This window comes from Taudactylus pleione, unplaced genomic scaffold (genome assembly GCF_031769625.1).
Source record: "Taudactylus pleione unplaced genomic scaffold, aTauple2 ptg000122l, whole genome shotgun sequence".
NCBI lineage: Eukaryota > Metazoa > Chordata > Amphibia > Anura > Myobatrachidae > Taudactylus > Taudactylus pleione.
This window is the reverse complement of record NW_028284524.1, coordinates 14007555-14031139: the sequence shown is the minus strand read 5'-3', so window position 1 is coordinate 14031139 and position 23585 is coordinate 14007555. Positions and strand designations below refer to the sequence as shown.

Sequence of the window (23585 nt, the reverse complement as noted above, 5' to 3'; positions counted from 1 at the left end):
TATTAGGCATTCTCATAATTCCCTACGCCAGTGGACCCTTAGGGGTCTAGGTACTAAGCCTTGAAAAGTGATAAAGTACCAACCAATCAGCTCCCAACTGCCATATTTCAAATGCCATTTTTCAAAGTGACAGTATGGAGCTGATTGGTTGTTACTTTGGGGTCTATTTACTAATGGTGCGTACACACGAAGCGATCTGCCAGGGATACGATATTGCTGGCAGATCGTTATGCACCCTCCCTGGTATGCTGGATGATCAGTATCGATCATCCAGCACACCACCAACTTACCGACAACTATAGCGACGATCGCGGGTCCCTGTAGTAACTTGCTCGAAATCAAGCAAGTTGACCGGCGTGCACAGCCGATGGACGATATCGCTATCGTCCATACGTGGCCGCGCATCGCTGGTCGATGGTAAGTTGGTAGGGTCCATTTAATAGAACGATTTGAAAGATAACGGTAATGATAACAGTATCGTTATCATTACAATCATTCTTTTAAATCACTCTGTGTACGCACCATTAGCCTTGAAGATAGATAAGTTCAGGCAATCAGCTTCTAACTGTCATTTTTCAAACACAGCCTGTAAACTGACAGGAGCTGATTGGCTGGGACTTATCTTTCTCCATTTTATCTCTCTCCAATGCTTAGTGAATAGACCCCTTTATCTCTCTCCAAGGCTTAGTACCTATACTCCCTACCATACGCACGCCAACTTGTACATTAGGGTTGTTGTTTTTTTTGTCAAAAGCCAATTATCATACCTTAACTGCTATGAATTATTTAGAAAGCAGTTATAAATGAATGGGGCACAGAGAAAAATGGTGGATTTGGGGCTGACGTCTCCAAATAAAATTTTTTTTAATCGTCTTAGCTTTCCTGACAAAGATGATAGACTGAAATTTCTGGAAGTTGTATTTCCACAGCCATTGACAAACCACAGGTTACCTAATTCCGCTATAGGTTTTAAAAAATAGATATTAAATGACCCATCCAAAGATTCAGTGAATGTCTGCACTCTTGGATTAACTGCTTGTCTTCATCTATAGGTGCTCACAACTCAACGTCGTCCAAGAAACCTCGGAACCGAAGCATCTTCCACACCCTCTTCTGCTGTCTGTGTCAAGAGGATGAGGAACCCCTTCCTGTCAATAACAATGCCCCCCTTCTGGTGGAGGAAAATGGATCAGTTGCTAAGGTAAATATACAAAGTGGGACTGTCTGATAGTTGTGTTGTGACTGTTAAATGTGAGATGGTACTCCTTTAAAAGGTTTATCACGCTCAGATTGACAGGGGAGTAAACAATAGGATTCTGAAGAAGGGAAGGAAATCATCGGAACTGTGCCAAAAGGTTGAGCTTTGGGATCTAAAGCTGAGTACCCACTAAACATTGTGTGTACCCAGCTATGCGACACACGACCCAGGTGCCGACGGGCCAACATATCGGGCGGTCTGTACAAAATGGGCGATCCGGTGCCCGGCTGTCTGACATGCCGGCCCCCGCCGCATAGCGCTGTATGGGATCGTCAGCCATATCGCCTGATTTTACTGTACAAAAGATCAGGTGATACGGATGACGACCCCATGGGAGTGCGCACTACACGATGTAGTGCAAACACTCTGCACGATATTAACAATTTGTCATTCAGATGCGTCGGAATCGGCAAAATCGTTAACAATATCGTGTAGTGTGTACCCAGCTTAAGACAAAAAAATACAGGATTTTTATTTTCAAGAGAAATATAGTTTGCTCACAGATACATTTACTGTGGTCTTCAGTTGCTAGTCCTATAACTCCAATTTTCTAACTACACGGGATAACGACTATAATGAATGAGCAGCTGAGTGTATAATAATTAGATCTCTTTGGTTTTCTTGCTTTTATACTAAAATAATTACACCCTCTAAAATGAGCGTTTTCCACTTTCACATGAGTTTATTTCTTGGCTTTGCCAAGTGCCCACTGAGATGCCCTAATAGCATCAGGCTGGGTGTCTTTTTCTCCCACATGGATATGTTTGTACCCAGTGCAGAACAGAATTGTGGTGTAGCCATGACACAGGAATCTCTGTACCTGACATGCATCTATGTTATTTATATTATTACTAAGCTTTCTGCTCCTAGTAGACATTACACCCACCGCTGCTGTCCCTGTCCCATCCATCCTTTTCCACAAATCTGTCAATTACACTAAGAACATTAACACACGTGTACATCCTTACTCCAGATGTCTGAATGCGAGTCTCTGACACAGACTGGATAGGGAGTCATTTCAAGCTTCTTGTGCTTGTAAAATGACTGTTAATATAAAATTTTGCATTAAAAATGTTAAATGGAAAGGCAGAGGAGTTAACCGTAGGCATCATATCATGTATCTGGGGTGATCTGTAAATTAGTGAAATTGTAATTAAATCCTTGTTAGTACACTAATTAACTTTTTAGATTGCAGAGGTATTTTCCAAATTATTAATTAATAAAAAGTCTTTGTGCACATGCATTTAGTGCCCCCTAGTGGAATTATATGTCTACTGCCCTGGAATTATATCTGTTAGCAGTGTCTCACAACCAATTGTAGATTACCGCGGGTATGTGCGCTCCCGATGCTCGCAGTATTCAATTTTAAAAAATCGTACTCAAATTATTATTTTTTTAAGTATACCTGCACGAAAACTCATTTTTTTTTGTTTAGTTTCGTATAAATAAAACAACAACAACAAAAAAATAACACAAAACTAGAAAAAAAGCAATATTGGGGTAAATTTAGGTCAATTAAAAAAATTTTTTTTTAAAAAGTAAACTTTTTGGTTAGTTTTAAACAAAAAAAAAAAAAGGTGATTTTGGGGTAATTTTAGGCCAATTAAAAAATAAAATATAAATGTAAAAAAAAAATATAAAAAATTATTGTTGAAATAATTGCTTTAATTACATTTTGGGTGCAGTAATTAAGTTGATTTTGGGGTCATTGGTTTTAACAACCAATAATGACATGTAATTATTGGACTAATTAAGCTAATTGGAAATCTCCATGTGCTGAATTAGTCATGGAGGAGGGGGGTGTTAGGAGTTCCAAAACAAGTCCCAACGATTTTTCTAAAAATAACGATTTTAGGAAAAATTATTCTTGCTCTGAAGGTGCGCAAAAAAAATTTGCACGCTCAGAAAAAATAAAAAGCTTGCACCCAATTGTATACAAAAAATCTTCAGGAAAAACTTTGACAAGGAAGAATAAAAGATTATTAAGTTATATGCGTTCTTATTGAATACAAAATACAATAAATTTTGAGAATAATCAAGTTATTAACTGATTTAGAGGTGGATGGTAATGCAGCCTCGACTACGTTATCTTATATAGCGTGTCTGCGTCTATGTTAATGCCGCAGCCGATTTGATTTAAACAGAGACACCCACCAGCACGAAAGCAACTCTATGGATTCTCAGAAAGCTAGGAACCTCCTGCCCCCATTACCACCCAGGAATGCCCACTGTGTCCCAAGTTCAATCTGCGTCCCCTGGCAGTAACAATTGGGATGCATGCGTTGTCCGATTCTGACACATGCGCAGACTGAAAACATTGCCTGCTTGCGAACCACAATTGTCACTGATCCACAACTGAATCAGACATAATTAAACAATAAATGTAAAACCATTAAAACATTTATATTTTAACCTAATACTGCACTGCTGCTCTGTTAAAAAGTAAAGTCATACTGCTTAACTTAACAGTATTAATGCTAGTCCTAAATATGGATTTATAATGGGTACACACTATACAATATATAGGAAAATCTTGTGATATGCAATCACATCATCATATAGTGTGTAACCCCCAATTCATCATTTGATTAATTGTCGGGTCCCATCTTTCTACTGTATCTAATGTGCTGCACGTCAGATGGGATGATGCGATGTACGAAGCTGTGTGTTACCACTACCCCTGTAACGATATATCGTGTATCACACGGCGGGTCATGTACTGTGTGCATGATATACTGTTGCATTGTATCGGACCATTGCTAGATCGACATGTTGTTCAGGTGTGTACCCAGCTTTAGACTCTAATCCACGTCTTAACTATGAACCTAACTCAAAAAAGAAATGTGGTTTTATCTAACCAAAAAGGGATAGTGACCAATGATGTGATCTTTGCCCTAAAAACATTTAGGTCTTTTTACAGCCATAAGCCAACATTGTGTATTTCACCTCTGACCAGTTAGTGACAGAGCTACAGATAATTATATTCATTTACCAATCAAGATTTCCAGGAAAACAATCTGGAAAAGGAAGGCGTTTATTGGCGATAAGTATGATTGCATTCTGTAATTCTGTTTGAGTTATGTGACCCCAAAACTCAGAGACCAGTTTCTTTTTCATATTTCACAAGAATGAGCATACAGTACATCGAGGTGCTTAGTAATCTGCATGACTGATGCAAACACATCTGAGAGGAACTGTGAAACCTTTTGTCTCTTTTTTCTAAGGCGACTAAGTATCTTCTGCCAGAGGTGAAGCCCCAGGACGCTGGAAAGATCTGCGTGGTCATTGACCTGGATGAAACTTTGGTTCATAGTTCGTTTAAGGTAATTTACTGTTCTTGAAAGCATAATATGCTATTGCTTATCTTATTTCTCTTACATTAGCAGGATTGTGTACAGATCAGATATTATTTGCTGTAACCATTAATAGCCAATCACAGATTAGTATAAAGTGTGCTAGACTAATGAATACTGACCTCTTATTGGTTGCTTTGGATAGCAGCAGTGTGTGTCTTATGCCTTAAATTATTTAATGAACTCTGTAGTCCTGTATTTCTTTTCTGAGCATTCTCTGTAGGTCCAAGGTTTCCTTGGACGCTCCTTAGTGGTGGTGTATTGACTGAAGCAGAGGCTAGTGGGATACAAAGACAATGATCCGCATAGATTAATAATTATATTTGTTTTGCAGCCAGTCAACAATGCTGACTTTATCATTCCTGTTGAGATTGATGGAACGGTTCATCAGGTAAATATTAATTCCAGTTTGCTCTCTTTTCTATTTTGTGCAATAATCTCATACTATAGCTTCAAGTCAACGCAGAACAACTGAAAGAGCGACTGTTATTGGAATCGGCCGGAACTCCATCTCATCTTCTGGTCTAGTGCGGGCTTCAAGTAATCCAGGATAGGCTGTTTTGTCTTCTTTCAGCCTATTCTTGATAACTTGTGGCCAGCGCCAACCATGTGCAACGAAATCTGCCTCCAGGAAGTACAAGAGCCTTCTGTAGATGTATTACGACAAGAACACTTTATTTCCCAGACTCAAGAGCTTTAATCTCCTTAAACAGGTGACTTTTATTCACTGCCATCTCTTTCTCTTCTGTTCCTAGGTGTATGTGTTAAAGAGACCTCATGTAGATGAGTTCCTGAAGCGTATGGGAGAGATGTTTGAATGTGTCCTGTTCACTGCAAGTCTGGCTAAGGTGAGACTGCAAGCAGATGTTTTCTATTTTGTTTTTAATACCATTCAATTAGTAATAAGAGTATATGCAAACGTTTGTATTCATTTCCTATGCTCCTTTATGGTTCAAAAGAAGACTTTAACTTATCAGCTCTGTGCAACACCACGTAGAAGCGTGTAATAACAGACCTGTAGCCTTGGCCGCATTTAGTGAATAGAGGTAGATGTGGCGGACATCTCCAGATCGTATTAATCACTTTAATACATGCATTTCCTGTAGTAGGTAGTAGGCCGGAAAATGTGGTTAATGATATTCAGCCTGATTCAGAGATGGACGCTAAGCAGTAACAGCTGCAACTTTTGTCGCAGCCACTACTGCGGTATTATGCTAATGCTACAGCTGAAGGGTTGTCTATAAAGCCACCCACCTACCCATCTCCACCCAGGACCACCTATTGAAACTGCATCCAGTTCCAAACTGTGTTCGCTGAACATAACCATAGAGACGCATGTGCATAAGTAAAACATTCAGCTCTTGCGTCCTATGTATTATTTTCATCCACCTCTGAATCAGGCCCATTATTAGCAATTTAAGGGTTAGAAAGAAAAAATCTCTCGCTTACCCCCTCTCTTTTTACCCTCTTTTCCACGTTGTCTCTATCTGTCCCATCCACTCACCATGCATCTTTTCCCCTATCACTCCCCCATCTCTATCGAACCCCCTTTTTTCTGCATCTCTCACCTCTCCTTCCCTCTCCACGCCTCTCTCCCTATCTGCACCTTCTCTCCCTTCCCCTATTTCCCGATTCCCTTCCTATCTCCGCCTCTTCCCCTTTTCCCACCATATCTCCTTTTCTCTTTTTCTCTTTCATCCACTAGGGGACACTGGAGGTGCTTACGCTGGGGTATAGAGGCGTGGATAGCTGGAGCCGGCACTTTAAATAATTTAGAAGTGTGAAGCTCCTCCCCCTCTATGCCCCACCAGCCCTCAGTTTAGAAAATGTGCCTTGGAGCTGGTCACAACCTGCTGTGCTCCAGCAAGTCAATTTTTTTATTTCTTGTATTTAACATATATTTCTTTATTTTTATTTTATTATTTCTAACATCTTTTACACTACTTTTCTTAGTACCCTTCGCCACCTCTCTAAAGGTGGGGTCCGGGTTACTGGCACCCTGTTAACCTTCTGGGTTGCAGGAAGGAGTGTGCAGTGCTTCACTAAAAGCATCTGACAGCTCCTTACTGCCGCACACAGCACACACACACGGAAGAAAGAAGATCCTGTGAGTGCTGTTTCAGAGGAGCCGTCCGGAGGGGAGCGCAGTGAGTATAAATCATCTGCGCATCCCCAGTCCCCTGTCCTGCGGCCTGGCGCTGGCTTGATAGAGCGCGATAGCGCTGCTCACTGAGTAATCTCTCTCCCCGCTGATGAGCGCGGCTAGCGGCTCCTACTCAGCGGGGCTGGCACAGAGGGGAGAGGATCCTGCAGGCGGGGGCAGCCATTTTCTAGCCCTTAGGGCATAGAGAAAGGGGGCGGAGCCTAACAGCGCGGGCTCCCTGTCTCCAGAGCGGCTCCCTGGCTAGAAAACGCGACAAGAGCTGCATGTACAGCGTGGCTGCTGTGTTAACCTAAAAAAAGAACTGCATCTCTCCACTACAGGCTGTATGCAGTGATTACAGAAGGCTGATCTCCTGGCTACATCCCTGGCAAGAGGTTGTGAGTAGCTGGGGTGTTTGGCAGGGAATCTAATCTGTGGGAAGGAGTGGGGAGTGCCTCTTCCTCTATGTCCCATACCAGCCTTCTGTTCTATTCTCTTTTTACTGCTGTCCCTCTGTGTCTGGGTGACTGTGTGTATCCATGTCAAACAGAACAAAAGCAGCTCAAAAGATGTTTGTCTGTTCTAAGTGTAACAATAAACTATCCAAGCCACATGCCGCTGGGTCTACTTTATGTGATGCTTGTATAGCAATAGATCCACCTATGGCTATTACGGCCGCACCTGCTCCCCCATGGGCCGCTGACATGGTTGGAGTTATGACGGATTTAACGTCTGAGTTAGCTGAGGCACGTAGGTCTCAACCTCCCTGTGTGGAAGGGCTAACCAAGTCTCTAGACACCCTGGTACAGGTGATGGGTACAGTGGTGCCTGCACCCTCCACTTCCTACCAAAGACCGACACAAAAGCGTACTCTGGCGACGGTTCTCCAATCAGAAGAGTCAGACGAATAATTCCTCGCTACGGAGGAAACAAGAAGGGGAATTGGAGGAAGCGTTACAGGACGCTTCTCCTCAAGAATTCCAGGGGTGGAATCTCTAATTTTGGCGGTCAGAAAAGTTCTGAATCTACCTGTGGATGTACTACCTGCATCCCAGGAGTGTGAATTATTTCATGAACGACCAAAGAGCTTTACGGTTTTTCCGTTCTCACAACAGCTGCAACAGCAGCTCTCAGTGGCCTGGAAGCAATAAACAAGCAATAAACGGTTCCAAATTCCGCGCCGGTTTCCTTCTACTTATCCTTTTCCATCAACCATGATGGAAAAGTGGGAGACACCCCCTCCAGTCGATGCGTCAGTCTCCCGTCTCTCTAAGAAAACAGCACTCCCAGTACCGGGAGCTACAGTACTAAAAGATCCTTCGGATCGTAAGTTGGAGACAACGCTAAAATCAATTTATACTGCGGCGGGGGCTCAACTTAGACCCACCCTTGTTACCGCTTGGGTTAACAAGGCAGTGGTCGGCTGGGCTGACCAGTTGATTACAGGTTTGGACTCTGGTACATCAAGAGCAGAGTTACGTCTACTAGCAGAACACATCCGTGAGTCTGCAGTTTTCCTGGGAGAAGCTTCGAAAGATATTAGTCAGATTAGTTCTCGCATATCTGCTTCTGCTATTTCAGCCCGCAGAGCCCTCTGGTTGCGCGCTTGGCAAGCGGACGCAGAATCCAAGCGAGCGGTCGAGGGTTTACCTTTCACAGGCGATATGCTGTTTGGCCCGGAACTGGACAAATGGATATCCCAGGCCACGGGGGGTAAGTCTTCCTTCCTTCCGTCGGTTGCTCCAGCTCCCAGGAGATCGTATAATGGACCTTCCTTTCATTCCTTACGTGCGCCACATTCCTTTCGTGGTAGAGCCAGAGGTGCTCCCACGCAACATAGAGGTCGTCCACACCCCGTTGCACGTAGACCAGAGCCTAAACCAGCGGAAAAGCAGGTGGCATGACAGTCCTCTGTCCCATCTGGGACCTCCTGCAGTAGGAGCCTGCCTGAAAGATTTTCAACAGGTTTGAATCAGACCTCTACAGAACCGTGGATCCGCAGACTAATTTCCCTGGGGTACCGAATAGACTTCGAAGCCCCCCCTCCACCTCGGTTCTTCACCACAAGTCTGCCAACGCCTGCAAGCAAGGCCAGGGTTTTACAGGAGGCTATCCGGTCTCTAGTAGTATCATCTGTACTAGTTCCGGTCCCGGAACATCAGAGAGGTTTGGGGTTTTACTCGAACCTGTTTGTAGTACCAAAACCAGATGGCTCGGTCAGGCCTATCTTAAACCTCAGGTCTTTAAACCTGTATCTGAAGATTTATCGCTTCAAAATGGAGTCTCTGCAGTCAGTTATAGCGAGCTTGGAGTTCCTATTATCCCTGGATATCAAGGATGCCTATCTCCATGTCCCCATTTGGGAACCTCACCAGGCTTTTCTGCGTTTCGCCATATTGAAGGCTCATTTTCAGTTTCGGGCATTGCCGTTCGGGTTATCCTCGGCTCCCCGCGTCTTCACCAAGCTTATGTCAGTAATGATCGCTCTCCTTCGGTCATCAGGAGTGAACATAATCCCTTATTTGGACGACCTGCTAATCAAGGGTCCATCGGTATCTCTTCTATAAAATCAGGCCTTACTGACATATCAGACCCTAATCCAACAAGGTTGGATAATCAACTTCAAAAAATCACATCTCAATCCGTCCCAGAAACTTCTGTTTCTGGGCATGATCTTGGATACGGCCTCACAATGGATTTTTCTTACAATAGACAAGGCCCGGGATATCCGGTTGTTAGTTCAGCTGGTCCTCAGAACAAGAAAGGTGTCCCTGCTTCTTTGTCTGCGCCTCTTCGGGAAGATGGTAGCAGCTTTCGAGGCGCTACAGTTCGGCCGATTCCACTCCAGGGTGTTTCAGCTGGAACTGCTATCACAGGGGTCAGGGTCTCATCTGCTTCTGCTTCTTCATCGACAGATCCGTCTGAGCCCCGGTACCAGAGTGGCCCTTCTTTGGTGGACACAATCCACCAATCTGTTAGCGGGCAGAAGATTCGGAGTGTGGGACTGGATCATCGTAACAACAGATGCCAGCCTTTGAGGATGGGGAGCAGTAGTCCTCGATCATCACTTTCAGGGTCGATGGTCCCCTCTAGAACAGAAGTGGCCCATAAATGTGTTGGAACTCAGAGCGATTTACAATGCTCTGATAGAGGCAAAAGACTTGCTAAAGACTCGTCCGGTAAGAGTTCAGTCCGACAACGCGACGGCCGTCGCTTACATCAACCGCCAAGGAGGGACTCGGAGTCGCATGGCTATGCGGGAAGTAACTCAGATCCTTCGGTGGGCCGAAAGACAGTCTGTAATCCTGCCGGCGGTATTCATACCGGGTGTGGACAACTGGGAAGCGGAATACCTGAGTCGACAGGATATGCATCCCGGGGAATGGATGCTTCATCCAGAGGTGTTCAACGCGCTGATACGTCGATGGGGATGTCCTCAGGTGGACCTCATGGCGTCGCGATTGAATCGTCAGCTCCCAGTATACGTCTCAAGAACTCGGGATCCGCAGGCGGCAGTGGTAGACGCCCTGACAAGTCCGTGGATCTACGACTTCGTTTACCTTTTCCCTCCGATTCCGCTTCTTCCTCGTCTTCTAAAAAGGATAAAACAAGAAACAGCCTCTGTAATTCTTGTAGCTCCGAACTGGCCTCGGAGAAGTTGGTTCTCGGACCTTCGGTCCCTATTGTCAGATGATCCGTGGCCCCTTCCTCTACGCCCGGATCTTCTACAGCAGGGCCCATTCGTACACCCCAATTTGGCGCAATTGCGTTTAACGGGGTGGCTCTTCTAACCGATATCCTAAGACGCAGGGGCATCCCGGACGCGGTTATTCCTACCATGCTACGCGCCAGGAAACCAGTTTCGGCTGCGCATTATCATCGCATCTGGCGTGCTTATATCTCATGGTGTTCCAGTCGGAGTCTTCCGTCTAGAATTTTTCGGTTGTCCCGGTTTCTGCTTTTCCTTCAGACGGGTCTGGATTCTGGTCTTCAGCTAGGAACTCTAAAGGTGCAGGTTTCTGCCCTTTCCATTTTCTTTCAACGAAAATTGGCCCTCATTCCTGAGGTGCAGACGTTTCTTCAAGGAGTCTTGCGGGTGCAGCCTCCTTTTGTACCTCCGATAGCTCCCTGGGACCTAAACTTAGTGCTTCGGTTTCTTCAGTCGCCCATGTTTGAACCTTTGGAGGAGGTTGATCTTAAGTACTTGTCTTGGAAGACTGTCCTCCTCCTGGCTCTCGCTTCAGCTCGTCGTGTTTCGGAATTGGGTGCTCTGTCCTGTCGGCCACCTTACCTTGTGTTTCATGCGGATAGGGCGGAACTCCGGACGGTAGCCTCCTTTCTTCCCAAGGTTGTGTCGGCTTTTCATATCAATCAGCCTATTGTCGTACCGTCGTTGCTGGAGGAGTCTGGTGGGTCTTCTACCTTGGATGTGGTTAGGGCTCTCCGCATCTATGTTGCCAGGACGGCGTCTCTCCGTAAATCTGAGTCGCTTTTTGTCCTCTATGATGCTGTTCGGAGGGGTTGGCCGGCATCTAAGCAGACTTTGGCACGTTGGATCCGGCTGACTATTCATCAGGCTTATAATAGTGCTGACCGTCGTCCTCCTTCCTCCATTTCGGCTCATTCCACACGTTCTGTGGGTACGTCATGGGCGGCCGGTAGAGGAGCCTCCACGTCACAATTGTGCCGTGCGGCTACTTGGTCTTCAGTTCACACGTTTGTCAGGTTTTACAAGTTTGATACGTTTGCTACTTCGGCATCCCGTTTTGGCCGCCTTGTTCTGCAAGCGCCGCAGAGCGCTCCCGCCCGTGGGGAAAACTTTGGGACGTCCCCAGCGTAAGCACCTCCAGTGTCCCCTAGTGGATGAAAGAGAAAATGGGATTTTGGTACCTACCGGTAAATCCTTTTCTCTGATTCCACAGGGGACACTGGACGCCCACCTCAGCGCTCTTCGCCTGCCTGTTCGGTTTGTTCCGTATGTTGTATGTTTTGATTATTGTGTGTTCTTCTCTCCCTTTCACTCCGCTTGTTCTCCATCTTCTCTCGGTCTTCATTTTCTAAACTGAGGGCTGGTGGGGCATAGAGGGGGAGGAGCTTCCCACTTCTAAATTATTTAAAGTGCCGGCTCCAGCTATCCACGCCTCTATACCCCAGCATAAGCACCTCCAGTGTCCCCTGTGGAATCAGAGAAAAGGATTTACCGGTAGGTACCAAAATCCCATTTTCTCCACTCCCTATTCCTGCACCCATCCCCCTCTCTTCATTTGTTTTACTCACAGAGCAGTATACACTTAATCAATTGTGCAGTCAAAGCCCTGAAAATGGCGTTTTCAGAGGTTTGACCGCATTTCTTATATGCACCAAGGACCTGGTCGGCCAACACCATCTTGAGATGGCATTGCCCAATAGAAGCCTATGGGCGTCTTTTCGCATTCTGACCTGAGAGGGATCCAATCAGATCCATCCCAACACCTTCGGTGATGCGTGCATGATGCGATGCATGCACAAAGGGACTTCGGAGTCATAATCCCAGAAGTCATTCTACCGCAAAGGACAGCTCTTATCGTGAGAGCCATCCTTTGCGAGTTTACTTGCAAATATTCATGCATACCGGCATAATTACCGCAGGCATGCATGCAATGCTTAATGCATCCTGCCCACAATATCCCCATCCCCTGTCTTTCTCCCCCCACTCACTCTCTACCTCTCCCTCTAAGTGTTACTGAGATTATATACAGTGCTATTTTGCAGTAGGAACTGAGTTCCTGAACCTCTCATTAACTATGACGTAATGTCCTGGGCCAAAATGTGTTTTCCATAAGATAAGTTTTATTTTAAAGGCCCTTTTGAGTGCGTTCTTTTCTAAATACTGTATATATAATATATATATGTATATATAATGGTTTTCTACAGCTCCACCCCCAGTTCCTGAACCTATTATAAGAACACAGAGCGCCTACTAGTGTGCAAAGGGTGAAATAAATCACCCTGTGAATATGTGCAAAAAAGGCAAAGGATAATTCAATTCAAAAAGGACTTATCTTATTCAAAACATCTTCGGTCTCATGACCAATAATTAAGGATATATGAAATGAAAAACAAAGAAGCAAAACATAGGAGCTCATTCAGAGCCGCTCGCTGCTGGTGGCCGCTCGCTCTGAATGTGGGCGTGTTTTTTATTTTTTTGGTCTCTGGCCGCTCGCAAAGCTGTGGGTGACCACCCACTGATTGTGCGAGCGGGCTGGAGACCGTCGCAATAATCGCGACCATCGGCCTTGCGACGAGACCCTGGGGCAGGTTCTAGCTGCCGCAAGGCCGAGTGGACCTCCTGCTCTAATAGAGCAGGAAGTACACTACTGGCATCAATAGTGATGTCAGTTGGACCACCCAACAAAAAACGCCTGCGTTTGTGCAGCCACCCCCCCCCCCCACCCATCCACAAAACGGGGCGAGCTGTCAATCAATATCAACAGACGCCTCGTCTTGTTGCAAGTCCCGTAGCGACTGAACTTCAGTCACTCAGCGGGGCTCGCGCATGCCGGATCCTGCGCGTGCGCAAACATCGGGCGGCTTGCGAGCGGCCCTGAATCAGCTCCATAGTGTGTACCATTAAGACCATAAACACAGCATAAATAGCGCTGTGATTAAATAGTATGGAACTAAATAGTCCTAGATAAGGATTCTACACGGACACTTAGGGGTAAATTTACTGAAGTGAGAGTTTTTAAAAGTGGAGATGTTGCCCATAGCAACCAATCAGATTCTACTTAACATTTAACTAGTACCTTCTAGAAGATAATAGCTAGAATCTGATTGGTTGCTATGGGCAACAGCTCCACTTTTAAAAACTCTAATTTTAGTAAATTTACCCTCTAGGGTAAAAACACAGTATTTAATAAAAAAGTCAAAAACACTGAGCAGGTTATACATGTACAAGAAATAAAATCATTAAAGCTTACCTGACCATTGGGGGAATCAGGGATGTACAGTCAGTTCTAGACCCACCGCGTTTCGTACTATATCTTGCACTTCGTCAAGGGGATAAATGACAGGGGGACCTGGCAGGCTTTTATAGCAGCATAGAAAAAAGAGAGAGACCAGATGCACCATACAACCATTAATATGTATACATCATATACAAGGTTTTTGGCATAAATTTGGCCAATGTTATGAGCTTACCCACCAACGTCAAGGTAACCTCATCGGGTATGTCCCGAACACTATGGGGGTTCATGTCGGTGGCATGGGGCACCACCAAACCATCCCTGCCAAACCACCCCAGGACACCACACAAAATAAAATAAAAATAGCAGTGAACTGTTGAAGTGTTAGGTAAGTGAAAGTGGCTGCATAGTGTTGTAAGTGTTAGAAAAATGAAAAATAAATATATGAAAATGTAACATAAATGAAAAACAAAAATAGAGTGATATAAAGTGTTAAAAATAAGTGGTGATGCCCCAAAGAAGTCCAGCCAGAGCAGTTCAATGGGTCCCACATCCCAAAATTCAGGCCAATAATTTAAATATAATCATCAATGTAGTAGGAGGCTGGAAAATATTAACATTGGAGCAGCGATCTAGGGCAAGAAAGACGACGGTGGGACGCATATAGAACCCACCGCATCACACCTGGGAGCGGGGATTATGGGTAAGGAATGTCATTTCCCATCCGGTATTATGGGCACGGGAGCGGCGGTAAACCATAAGGCTGAACACATAGGAACCTAAGTGCAGCCTGTAAACCATTGAAATAAATAGAAATGGACGTAAAACACATTAAAAGAAACATATTCATAAGGTGCCATGCAGTACCCTGTACTTGGAACGCCCGGCAGCCATTTTGTCTGACAAGGAACGCATGGCCATCTTCACAAATCTGGAATTTGGAATGCACGGCCATATTAGAAAGTAGACTTGTGCTGTAGAATTCTTCTAGGTAGCGGTGGCCACAATTTTTTCAGTCCGATGAGAAAGGGACAAAAATTAAATCTATTGAGATACATGGTCATTTAAAGAACGGATTTATGATATCCAGTTCAGTGCTAGATTTTCCAATGGGGATGTTCCTCCAATATATATATATATATATATATATATATATAGTGCGTGTATATGTCTCTTATACCACTTTCAGACAGAAGCCCCTGCTTTTGCCTGATTTATTGAACCCGGGTCACAGCTCCTATACCCCTTTCTCACTACACCTTGGTCCCGGGTTATTCCCAGGTCGACCCCTTTCACACTGGACCTGTGTCTGTCCGGCCAAATGTGTGAGTCATTAGAAGTGGACATTTTGTTACAGGGTCACAAAGATGAGTCATGAAAAGTGGGTTTCAGCACTCCTAAACCGCTCATGAGATCCATTTACTGTAACCCGGGTTGAATAACCCGGGTTGCACCTTTCTCACTGCAACCTACTTGGCTTGGACCCGGGAATAACCCTGGTAGCAACCAGAGTCAAGGTCCGGGGACTTTGGACTTTCGTAGACCCTTCCACACTGAAAAAGGACTCGGGTTGACCCAGCTTGCCTCTGCAATATCCCCAGGTCCAAATCTCTGTTTGATACCCCTTTTACAATAAAATCCTGGGTCTGACCCGGGATTTGGAACACGGTTCCAACCTGGCACAGACCACGTTCACATTGCGGCTCCGACCCGGGTTATTCCTAGGTCGGGCCCTTTACACTGCACACGGGTGCTTAGAGATGACATCATCTCCAGCCGGCTGTTCCTATGATGTAAACGGGACCACCGGTTTACACTGCCCCATGACCCGGGTCCAATCGAAGCCACTGAAGGTCAAGTTATGTTTGTCTGTGAGTCTGCAGCCCTCCTAGTCATAGAGGGGCTGCCCTCTACCCAGGACAGTGGGTGAGCTGGTGTCCCAGTCTGTGAAGACATGGTGATGATGGTGGTGGGGGAACAGAATATTTTTGTCAGTATTTGGATTTCTTTCTTAGCTATAAAACTTCCACCATGATTAATCTCTCCTATATTACTTTTCTCTACCATAAATATAGGTGAGGGTAGGACTCCCAAGACATCTAATGTTTAAGGCTTCCTGTTGCCGTAATTTTTCTCTATGGCACAAAAGCTGCTGGATACAGGTCATAGGGTTGCCAGGTTTCCTGGGTTTTAAAAAAAATCTTTCTTATTGGGTTTCTGTAACAATGAAATGCTTATTTTCTTTCATACTCCTGATGTACCACACACAAAGCAGAAACAGCATCATATTACCTGGCTTTAAAAAGAATTATCTTTATGGATGACCTGATTTTCTGTTTTCAAATTATGGGTCATCTAAGAATGAAGCGTCAGCTGTGGATTTTTGAATAATGTAATAGCAGACTGAATAATCATCACTGTAATAGTCATCCATGTGAGATTTTCCGTACAACAGCGTAAGAATTTGCTTAGAAACTGTTATCCCTTATTACACGTTTGTCTTATTCTATCCACCCATGTCTACATATTTCCTTGTTCACAGTATGCTGACCCAGTTGCTGATCTGCTGGATAAATGGGGAGCATTTCGGGCCCGCCTTTTCCGGGAATCTTGTGCCTTCCATAGGGCAAACTATGTCAAGGACCTGAGCAGGCTGGGGAGGGACCTGAATAAACTTATTATTATTGACAATTCTCCAGCCTCCTATATCTTCCATCCAGATAATGCGGTATAAAAGTCTCTTGGTTGATCTGTAATTATATATGTTAAATGAATGCAATGCAGCTGTCTTGGATTCAGTCCGATACGTTTTATCTCTTGCATAGCTTATGTCAATGATAGTAGTTGTATGTATAATGCCGAATATTTACAAACTGTCCCTTTTCACAAGTAAATCCAGTTGTCCATATCCACACATCATAGTACATAGGACACACAATAAGATCTTAAAGGATAATCTATCTTCCAATAATATTTGTCACTAACTGTTGCCTGCGGCTTCGCCCACAATGAAATCGCTTCTGCCAAAATATTTTTATTTGAGGTGTTCTAGTTGTATTGCTTTGCATAGGGGCCCTGTCCCCGAGAGTGGCCCGTGTGACCAGCAGCGATATTCACCCACCACTCACACCAACGTGGCCCAAAGCACCTCTCCCCCCACACCTTACCGGCCACACACATGATGCCACACCTATCTCTTTCATTGGTGATGTCAATAAATATTGTTATTTCCAGGAGTTACGACTACCATGGTGATGCAGCTTTCATGAAAATCAGTTCAGTAGTTTTTGCCCCTACTTGGAACAAACAGACAGACACAACATTCTTATTATATTAGTATAGATAAAGGAATGTATCAGTGGTTTTGTTTGTTACTGTTTTATTATTGTGACCACGGAAATCCTTTTTCTTTTATGTGGATCTCAGTAGTAGTAGTTTGGCTTACATTGACCTCACAGCCCTATGTATAATGATTGTGGCCATAAACTACAACTGCCATCATCCATTACTTTCATGCAGCCAATAACAGCACTAAACAATGCTTGCCTCTCTCCTGTGTCATCACTACCAAGTTGCCTATAGCTTCGCTGCATCAGCTAGTGAGAGAGTCATGCACAAAGCTAATACCTGTAGAGAAGGTAACACAAAATGGAATTTGAAGTGGGAGAGTGCTGGCCAGAAAGTATCAAGGCTGAATAGAAGCTCCCGTTACTCAGATCAAGCAAACTACACACTATTACACTACGGAGGGCCAAACACTGGCTGGGGTTTCTAAACGAACGCTCGCAGGTAGCCTGTAGTTTTGGAAAATATTTATGTTTGGGCCTAATAAAATGAATGGAAGCCACTTGTTTCAAATTATCTTTTAATGGTAATGGGCCTGTTTCAGAGTTGTACGTAAACCTGAAGGTGAGAGACTTGCGCATGTGGGAATTCCAAACTGATAGAGCTGAAAGAAATATCACATTCAGTTGAAATGTTGTTTTTGGTAAACATGCAACTTTGGCCCTAATACCTAGGACCACCACTACTCACAGTGTTAATCACTTGTGATCTCACCAGCTGATGATGCATGTAAATTCTGTGTAATAGAGCAATGGATTGTTCCTCTGTACACTAAAATCACAGAGGTGCAGGAATCCAGAAAGGAAAGTCTAGTAACCTACTGGGTGACTATATATATAGAGTGTAAATCATCTGGTATCATGTGACGCATCTAGAATCACAGACTGTCCTATTTTGTTTTTCAAATGAATGTTATCAGCTTTGTAAATGAATGAATAATGTTTTGCCAGAAAGCTCACACCTCTTTCTCCCACAGGTCCCAGTAGTATCCTGGTTTGATGACATGACTGACACAGAACTACTAGACCTTCTCCCATTCTTTGAGAAACTCAGCCGAGTGGATGACGTATACAGCGTTCTAAAGCAGCGCAGGACTGTCAGCTAGTGACTCAAAGGGGAAGGGGCTTCTGCATTTATGTGTGCGCGCCGGCTCACAATTGCGCTGGTCTGCGGAAGGACCGGAGGGTGGCTCCTGCATCTACCACCGCTGACAGGAGTGTATTGGCTCTTGTTTCTTCAGCATTCTTGCACCCGACACCTGCGGTGTTAATAGGGTTTTGTGGGTTGTATTTTGCTGATTACATACCAAAATCATAAGTATTTTTAACAAATTTTTTGAATATTTCAGTTTGCATTAGCGTCAGTAAGGGAGAGAGAATTTGTAACTACTTTATATACACCTAAAACCCACAAACTAATGAGGAATGGTTCTTTAAACTCTCTGAAGACAAGGAATGTGCAACACTTTCCAAGTTTCCGCTGAAATTTCATGACCTTTTATTTTGAGAGAGTTTTGTTAGCGATACAATCTCTTGTTCCTTAATTTGAAGAATGCTTTAAACTTGAAGCAGCTCCTGCTGTTGGTCTATGGAGGCCTTTTAAGGAGTCCGGGAGGACTGGAAAGGGATCCTTTTTTAGTTCCACAAAGGACATAAAAGATTTGGGAGTTTTATAAGCTTTGGTAAGAAAGTTTCACAGTGAAATTATTTCATGGTGATTTTAGGGTGGCTTAATTGCCAATACTGAAAAAACAACAGTCTGCCATCTACTCTTAGGATTCAGATATTGTTTTATGGTTTGTAATACAAAAGGAGCAATAGGGCCAGGAAAGTGTGTAGAGGTGTGGGTTACGTGCGGCACATTACACACTGTGATATCTCCCTATGTGCTGGTCACAGATGGGATTGGACTAGTACCTGTTGGCTGTGGAACGCTAGTATTTGTAGAAAGAGGGAAGCATGCAGGTGGATATGAAAGTTATGTATTTTGTTTTATTCCCCCACCCGAAAGCATAAAGCAAAGACCTCCAGTAATGCTATAACCTGAATATCACACTATAAGCCATTAGGGACTTGTTAATGGCAAACACTGCTAGCCAGGCAGAAAGCTCAACGGTCTGGATCATTTTTGGATTTTGTGCACACGATCACTTACTTATAGAATAGAATAACCATACAGACTTTACATATCGTTCTGTAGTATGTTTCTTTTTAAGCTGTAAACCGTGGACATTTTAGGGACCAGAGAAAAACACATTGGAGATTCTTTAATAGAAAAGTTCAGACCTTTCTGTTATGACTTGAAGGTGTCACAAATCATTATAGGGCTGCAGAAATCTGTCGCCGCACAGTATTGGGTGTGGGGAGCCGGGAATGTTGCAGGTAAATAGGAATCTAAATTTTTTATGTCTATGGACAAATAGCTTTGCAATGTAATATTGATCTGACTGCTTGGAAAAAAAAAAAGAATATGACAGCTCTAGGCTCAAAGTTTTCTCTGCGAGAAGACTTCATAGAGACGTAAAGTGCCTTTTTGTAGTGAGTATTTTTGAATGCCGCAGACTTTACACACAGATGGTGCCAAATTATCAGGGTTCCAGAGCATTTAAAGGGCACCTGTCCTCTATACTGTACACATTTTAGGCGTTCATAATGTGGGACAAATCAATATTTCTGAAAATGCAGCTCATCCATGTACTATAGACCAGTGAGTTTACTGCAGTAGGAGACACAATCTGCCTCGTGCCGCAGTGATGTCCCAAGCCCCTATACAATAAGCTGAATCTTAGATCAGCCAAGAAATGGCTGCCTTGATTGTCTGTATAGGAGACAGGTACACTTTATACTTTATACTTGTGCCTTCTTCATCTCTTTGTTTCAAGTTTTATCCATACACAGAATCTGTTATATTACAGTTTGCCTTAAATCTTTATCTGCAAAAGTGCCTTTTCTGATGCCGTGAACCTTTTATTCTTGGAAGGATTATTTTCTAGACTCCTGATGAAAAGGGTTCTTCAGTATATAGGAGATGTGATCCAGCATCTTCTCCCCTCAGAGTAGTATTTGAAATTTGCTATGTTGTTGTATTTGCGACTTTTCATGCAGAGCTACTCGTGACTTTAACCAGAATGCAGTTATTACCATGGACCAGGCAAAGTGATCTCAACAGAGAGTTCATATTTCCACTTGTCTCATTGAATGATTGATTGCTGCATTCATTTTATGGAATAGTGATGTAAATGATTGTTGCATAGTATCTGTAAAGATGCTGCATTATTATACATGGAGTTTCCACCGGTGGGCAGTCAAGAGCAAACTAAAAACTTGAGTTCAGCTAGTTTATCACAATAAATATGTATATCTGTATATATGATTTTAAAGATTATAGTAACATTGATAGGAATTTTGGCATGTCTTTATATCTTGTGTTTCTTTGTAGACACTTGATGCCTTACTCTAAATGAGAAATGCAGATCTGACCTACCTTTCTCATTTAAGGGGCTTTTCACTTTAGATATAAATTTACCCTAACCTTCCTCCCCTATATGTTCCCAACCATAGTCCTATGGATGGAGTTCCTCCCTTGGACCCCCCACCATGGATCTCACAAAACCAGTACCTTTGATGATTACCTTTGGAGCTGCTTGACGCCCCTGTACCCGGCAATATCAGACATGAGGTTTTAATTAAAGTTGCTGTTTGTTACCTTTCATCCAATGGTTAGAGCCGCGCAGCGCCATAGGTGAATGGTTGGGGACCTAATGAGGGATATCTGTTATTAGGAATTATAGGAGAAGTATAGATCCTCCAAGAAGTTAGACTACAAGGGAAGCCCAATAACAATTTTCATCTGATGTCTATAGCTCCCAATTGTAGGAATTCTGCCAATGATAGACATAGACCCTGCCCAGTTTGTGGTGTCACATTATTGGGCCAGTAAGTGGTCCAGGGGAGTTAACCCATTACCCAAAATAATGTTATGTCATGAAAACAGTTCCAGAATATGGTGCTAGCTGTATGCCTTGCAATCCATTATATAGATTTGCAGAAAACACTTTATTGTGCCCCAAACTGACTCCAATAATCGATCTTCCACAGCAACACAATTACTATAGAAATGGTCTTTTTAATAAATGCATAAAAAGAGTGTTTGCCTTCAGCCTACCGTGATAGGGAGCATTGTTATTCTTCCTAGTTACAGTCCCTGAAATGGGTTCTATATCCCCCCTTGTGTCCTACACAGATGAGACTCCATGTTATAGAGAGGTTATCCTGCTCATGTTCACTTATTACCTTGTGTGGATCAGGGGCAGAGTGGCATATTATCTTGCTCCACTCCACTCCCATTACCAACATGGAGGAACAGCAGCAGGGAGCTCCGCAGGTAAGAGACTGGTGGCAGCTGTGTCACCAGCGGCCCATAGTGAGGGGGCGCCACGGTGAAAATGATTACACTGAACGAACGATGTTATGTGACTCAAACAGTGTTTTTGGTGCCCCCCCCCAAATGCTGGCGTCCTAACCTAGGTTCGTCTGGTGGTGACAACCAAGACAAAATAATTTCAGGCGCATAAAAATGAATCAGAAATATTGCCTTTTGTATAAATAATTATTTGCTGCTCCTACGGAGTATATCTGATACTCAAGATAGAATAGTAAATTAAAGTTATTGAAAAATAATTTGCTCGTCTGGTGGTGGAAGCCCTGGTCACAACTGCGAAGACATCCAGCTCTGATTTACCTGTCCTCTAATGTAGGTCTCTACCTTTACTGCATGAGCAGTCTGGTGAGTTTCATAGTCATAAACACTATGCTAGTGGCTGTCTGCCTGACTGAATTGTTGTTAGATCTATTTAATATTCCACAAGGATATGTTCTTGTTTGTATCATGCTCATTTTTTTACATTGTATTATAATTTGCAGTGTTATATGTAAAACTTGAGGCATTGCAGGCGCAACTTGCTGCAGTTTGCAGGTGTGATGTGTGTTCAGAAGAGGACAGAAAGAAACAGTAACCGCGCTCCAAATTATGTGTGTTCAGTCCTCAAACTACATCTGTTGCCTACACACAGTGGAGACATTTGGGCCTCATCTAGAGTGAGTAGTAGATTCAGGTAAAAGGTGCCATTATTCACCCTGGCAAAACCTTGTTGCATTACCGGGAAAGGGGGAACGGTAAATTTAGAACATGTGAGCCGCTCATCTCTAAATCTGTATAAAATAAAGCTGCCCATTATTTTCCCTACATGCAGAGAAGCAAAACATGAATTTGCCCCCCCCCCCTATTTACATCGTTTGTCCTCGTGCAAATTTGCACTTTTAAGCTAAATTTTCTCCTAGCTCTAGATGAGGTTTATTACCAATCCTAACACTACCTGCCACCAATATTTCTTCTTTTTTTTTTTAACCTTTTTGTGTCCTCCACCACCATGGTGGAATAGAGTTGATAGGCAGGGAGCAAGACCAAAATTAATCTGAAAACCCCTGTCCTGTATTGTAATGAGAGGCACTTTCTAAGAAACATTGCTGCTGTCTTTTTATCGCAAACACTTTACATAGTTGCCTGTATTTTCTTGCCTAAACCACTGTTTACCAGTCATTTGTTAAAGGGAGAGACATATCAATTGCAAAATATAAAATGGACGTGTTTATAACAAAAGGCAAAGAATATTGGGAAAAATATTTGGAAGAACCTGCTGCTTCTGGTTACTTAAAACTTTATATTTTTGCTTGCTACAGTATCTTTTATGTGAACAGAGATACTCCCCGTAGTGATAAGGAGATTAGGAAACTGCTTCAAAAAGCACACTTCTCTTTCTCTAATTGCATTGGTTGGCATTTCACGTGTCCATTAATGAGTTTTTTGTTTTTTAGTTTTATGCATCTTTTTGAATTGTCTATTAATCACAGCTATATAATTGTCACAGAAGCTATTGCTTTACTTTGCAGTGTATATGACATAGACAGGATATAGTGTTTGGCAGCCAGATTAGAATTGTGTCTCCTAGTGTCCTTATATGGGGCCTGCATTGGGGAAATAATGTATGTCATTCTGTCTACAGGAAAACACATATTTTGGAAAAAAGGCTGCCATTATTCCTAAAGTTATTTTTTTTTATTATATTCTATATTTTTTATTGTATCTGTCTTTTGAGAGAACACGGGAGCTAATCCATTTAAATTCTTTGGTGAGAAAACAAGATATTTTAAGTGCCTTTTTTGTGTGTGTGATTTTTAAAACTGTAAAATAATCTTTTAAAATGACAAGCAACCAACAAAACTAAAGAAAAACTTTGGATTGTTGTCTTCACGTGTTATTATTTTGGCTGTGAGAGCTCTTTGGGCGCATTAGAGCTGTATGCTTGATAAATACTGGCTTGGCCTGCTTCAGAGATGAATGCAATGTCGATGTGTGGAGCAATTGTTTGCCACTGCGCATGCATCAAAGCCGCACTTCGCACACGCGACAATGGATTAGCGATGGCGGTCGCAGAGAGGATTTATTTGCAAACTCACAGGTAGTCAGCATTTGGGAGAGGTAGC

General features: G+C 43.3%; 1 protein-coding gene and 1 pseudogene across 1 annotated transcript in view; both read left to right on the top strand.

The window, feature by feature from the left end:
• The window catches only part of CTDSP1 (CTD small phosphatase 1), a 58080-nt gene extending 34735 nt beyond the window's left edge, over positions 1-23345 (top strand). The window contains exons 2-7 of the mRNA XM_088472374.1: positions 1053-1201; positions 4483-4581; positions 4946-5002; positions 5367-5459; positions 16241-16426; positions 18020-23345. Coding sequence (XP_088328500.1) covers positions 1053-1201; positions 4483-4581; positions 4946-5002; positions 5367-5459; positions 16241-16426; positions 18020-18148 — 713 coding nt within the window. The 3' untranslated portion in view covers positions 18149-23345. The remainder of the gene's footprint in view (positions 1-1052; positions 1202-4482; positions 4582-4945; positions 5003-5366; positions 5460-16240; positions 16427-18019) is intronic.
• On the top strand, positions 7367-8658 carry LOC148524083 (lamina-associated polypeptide 2-like; annotated as a pseudogene).
• Positions 23346-23585: the final 240 nt, after the last annotated feature.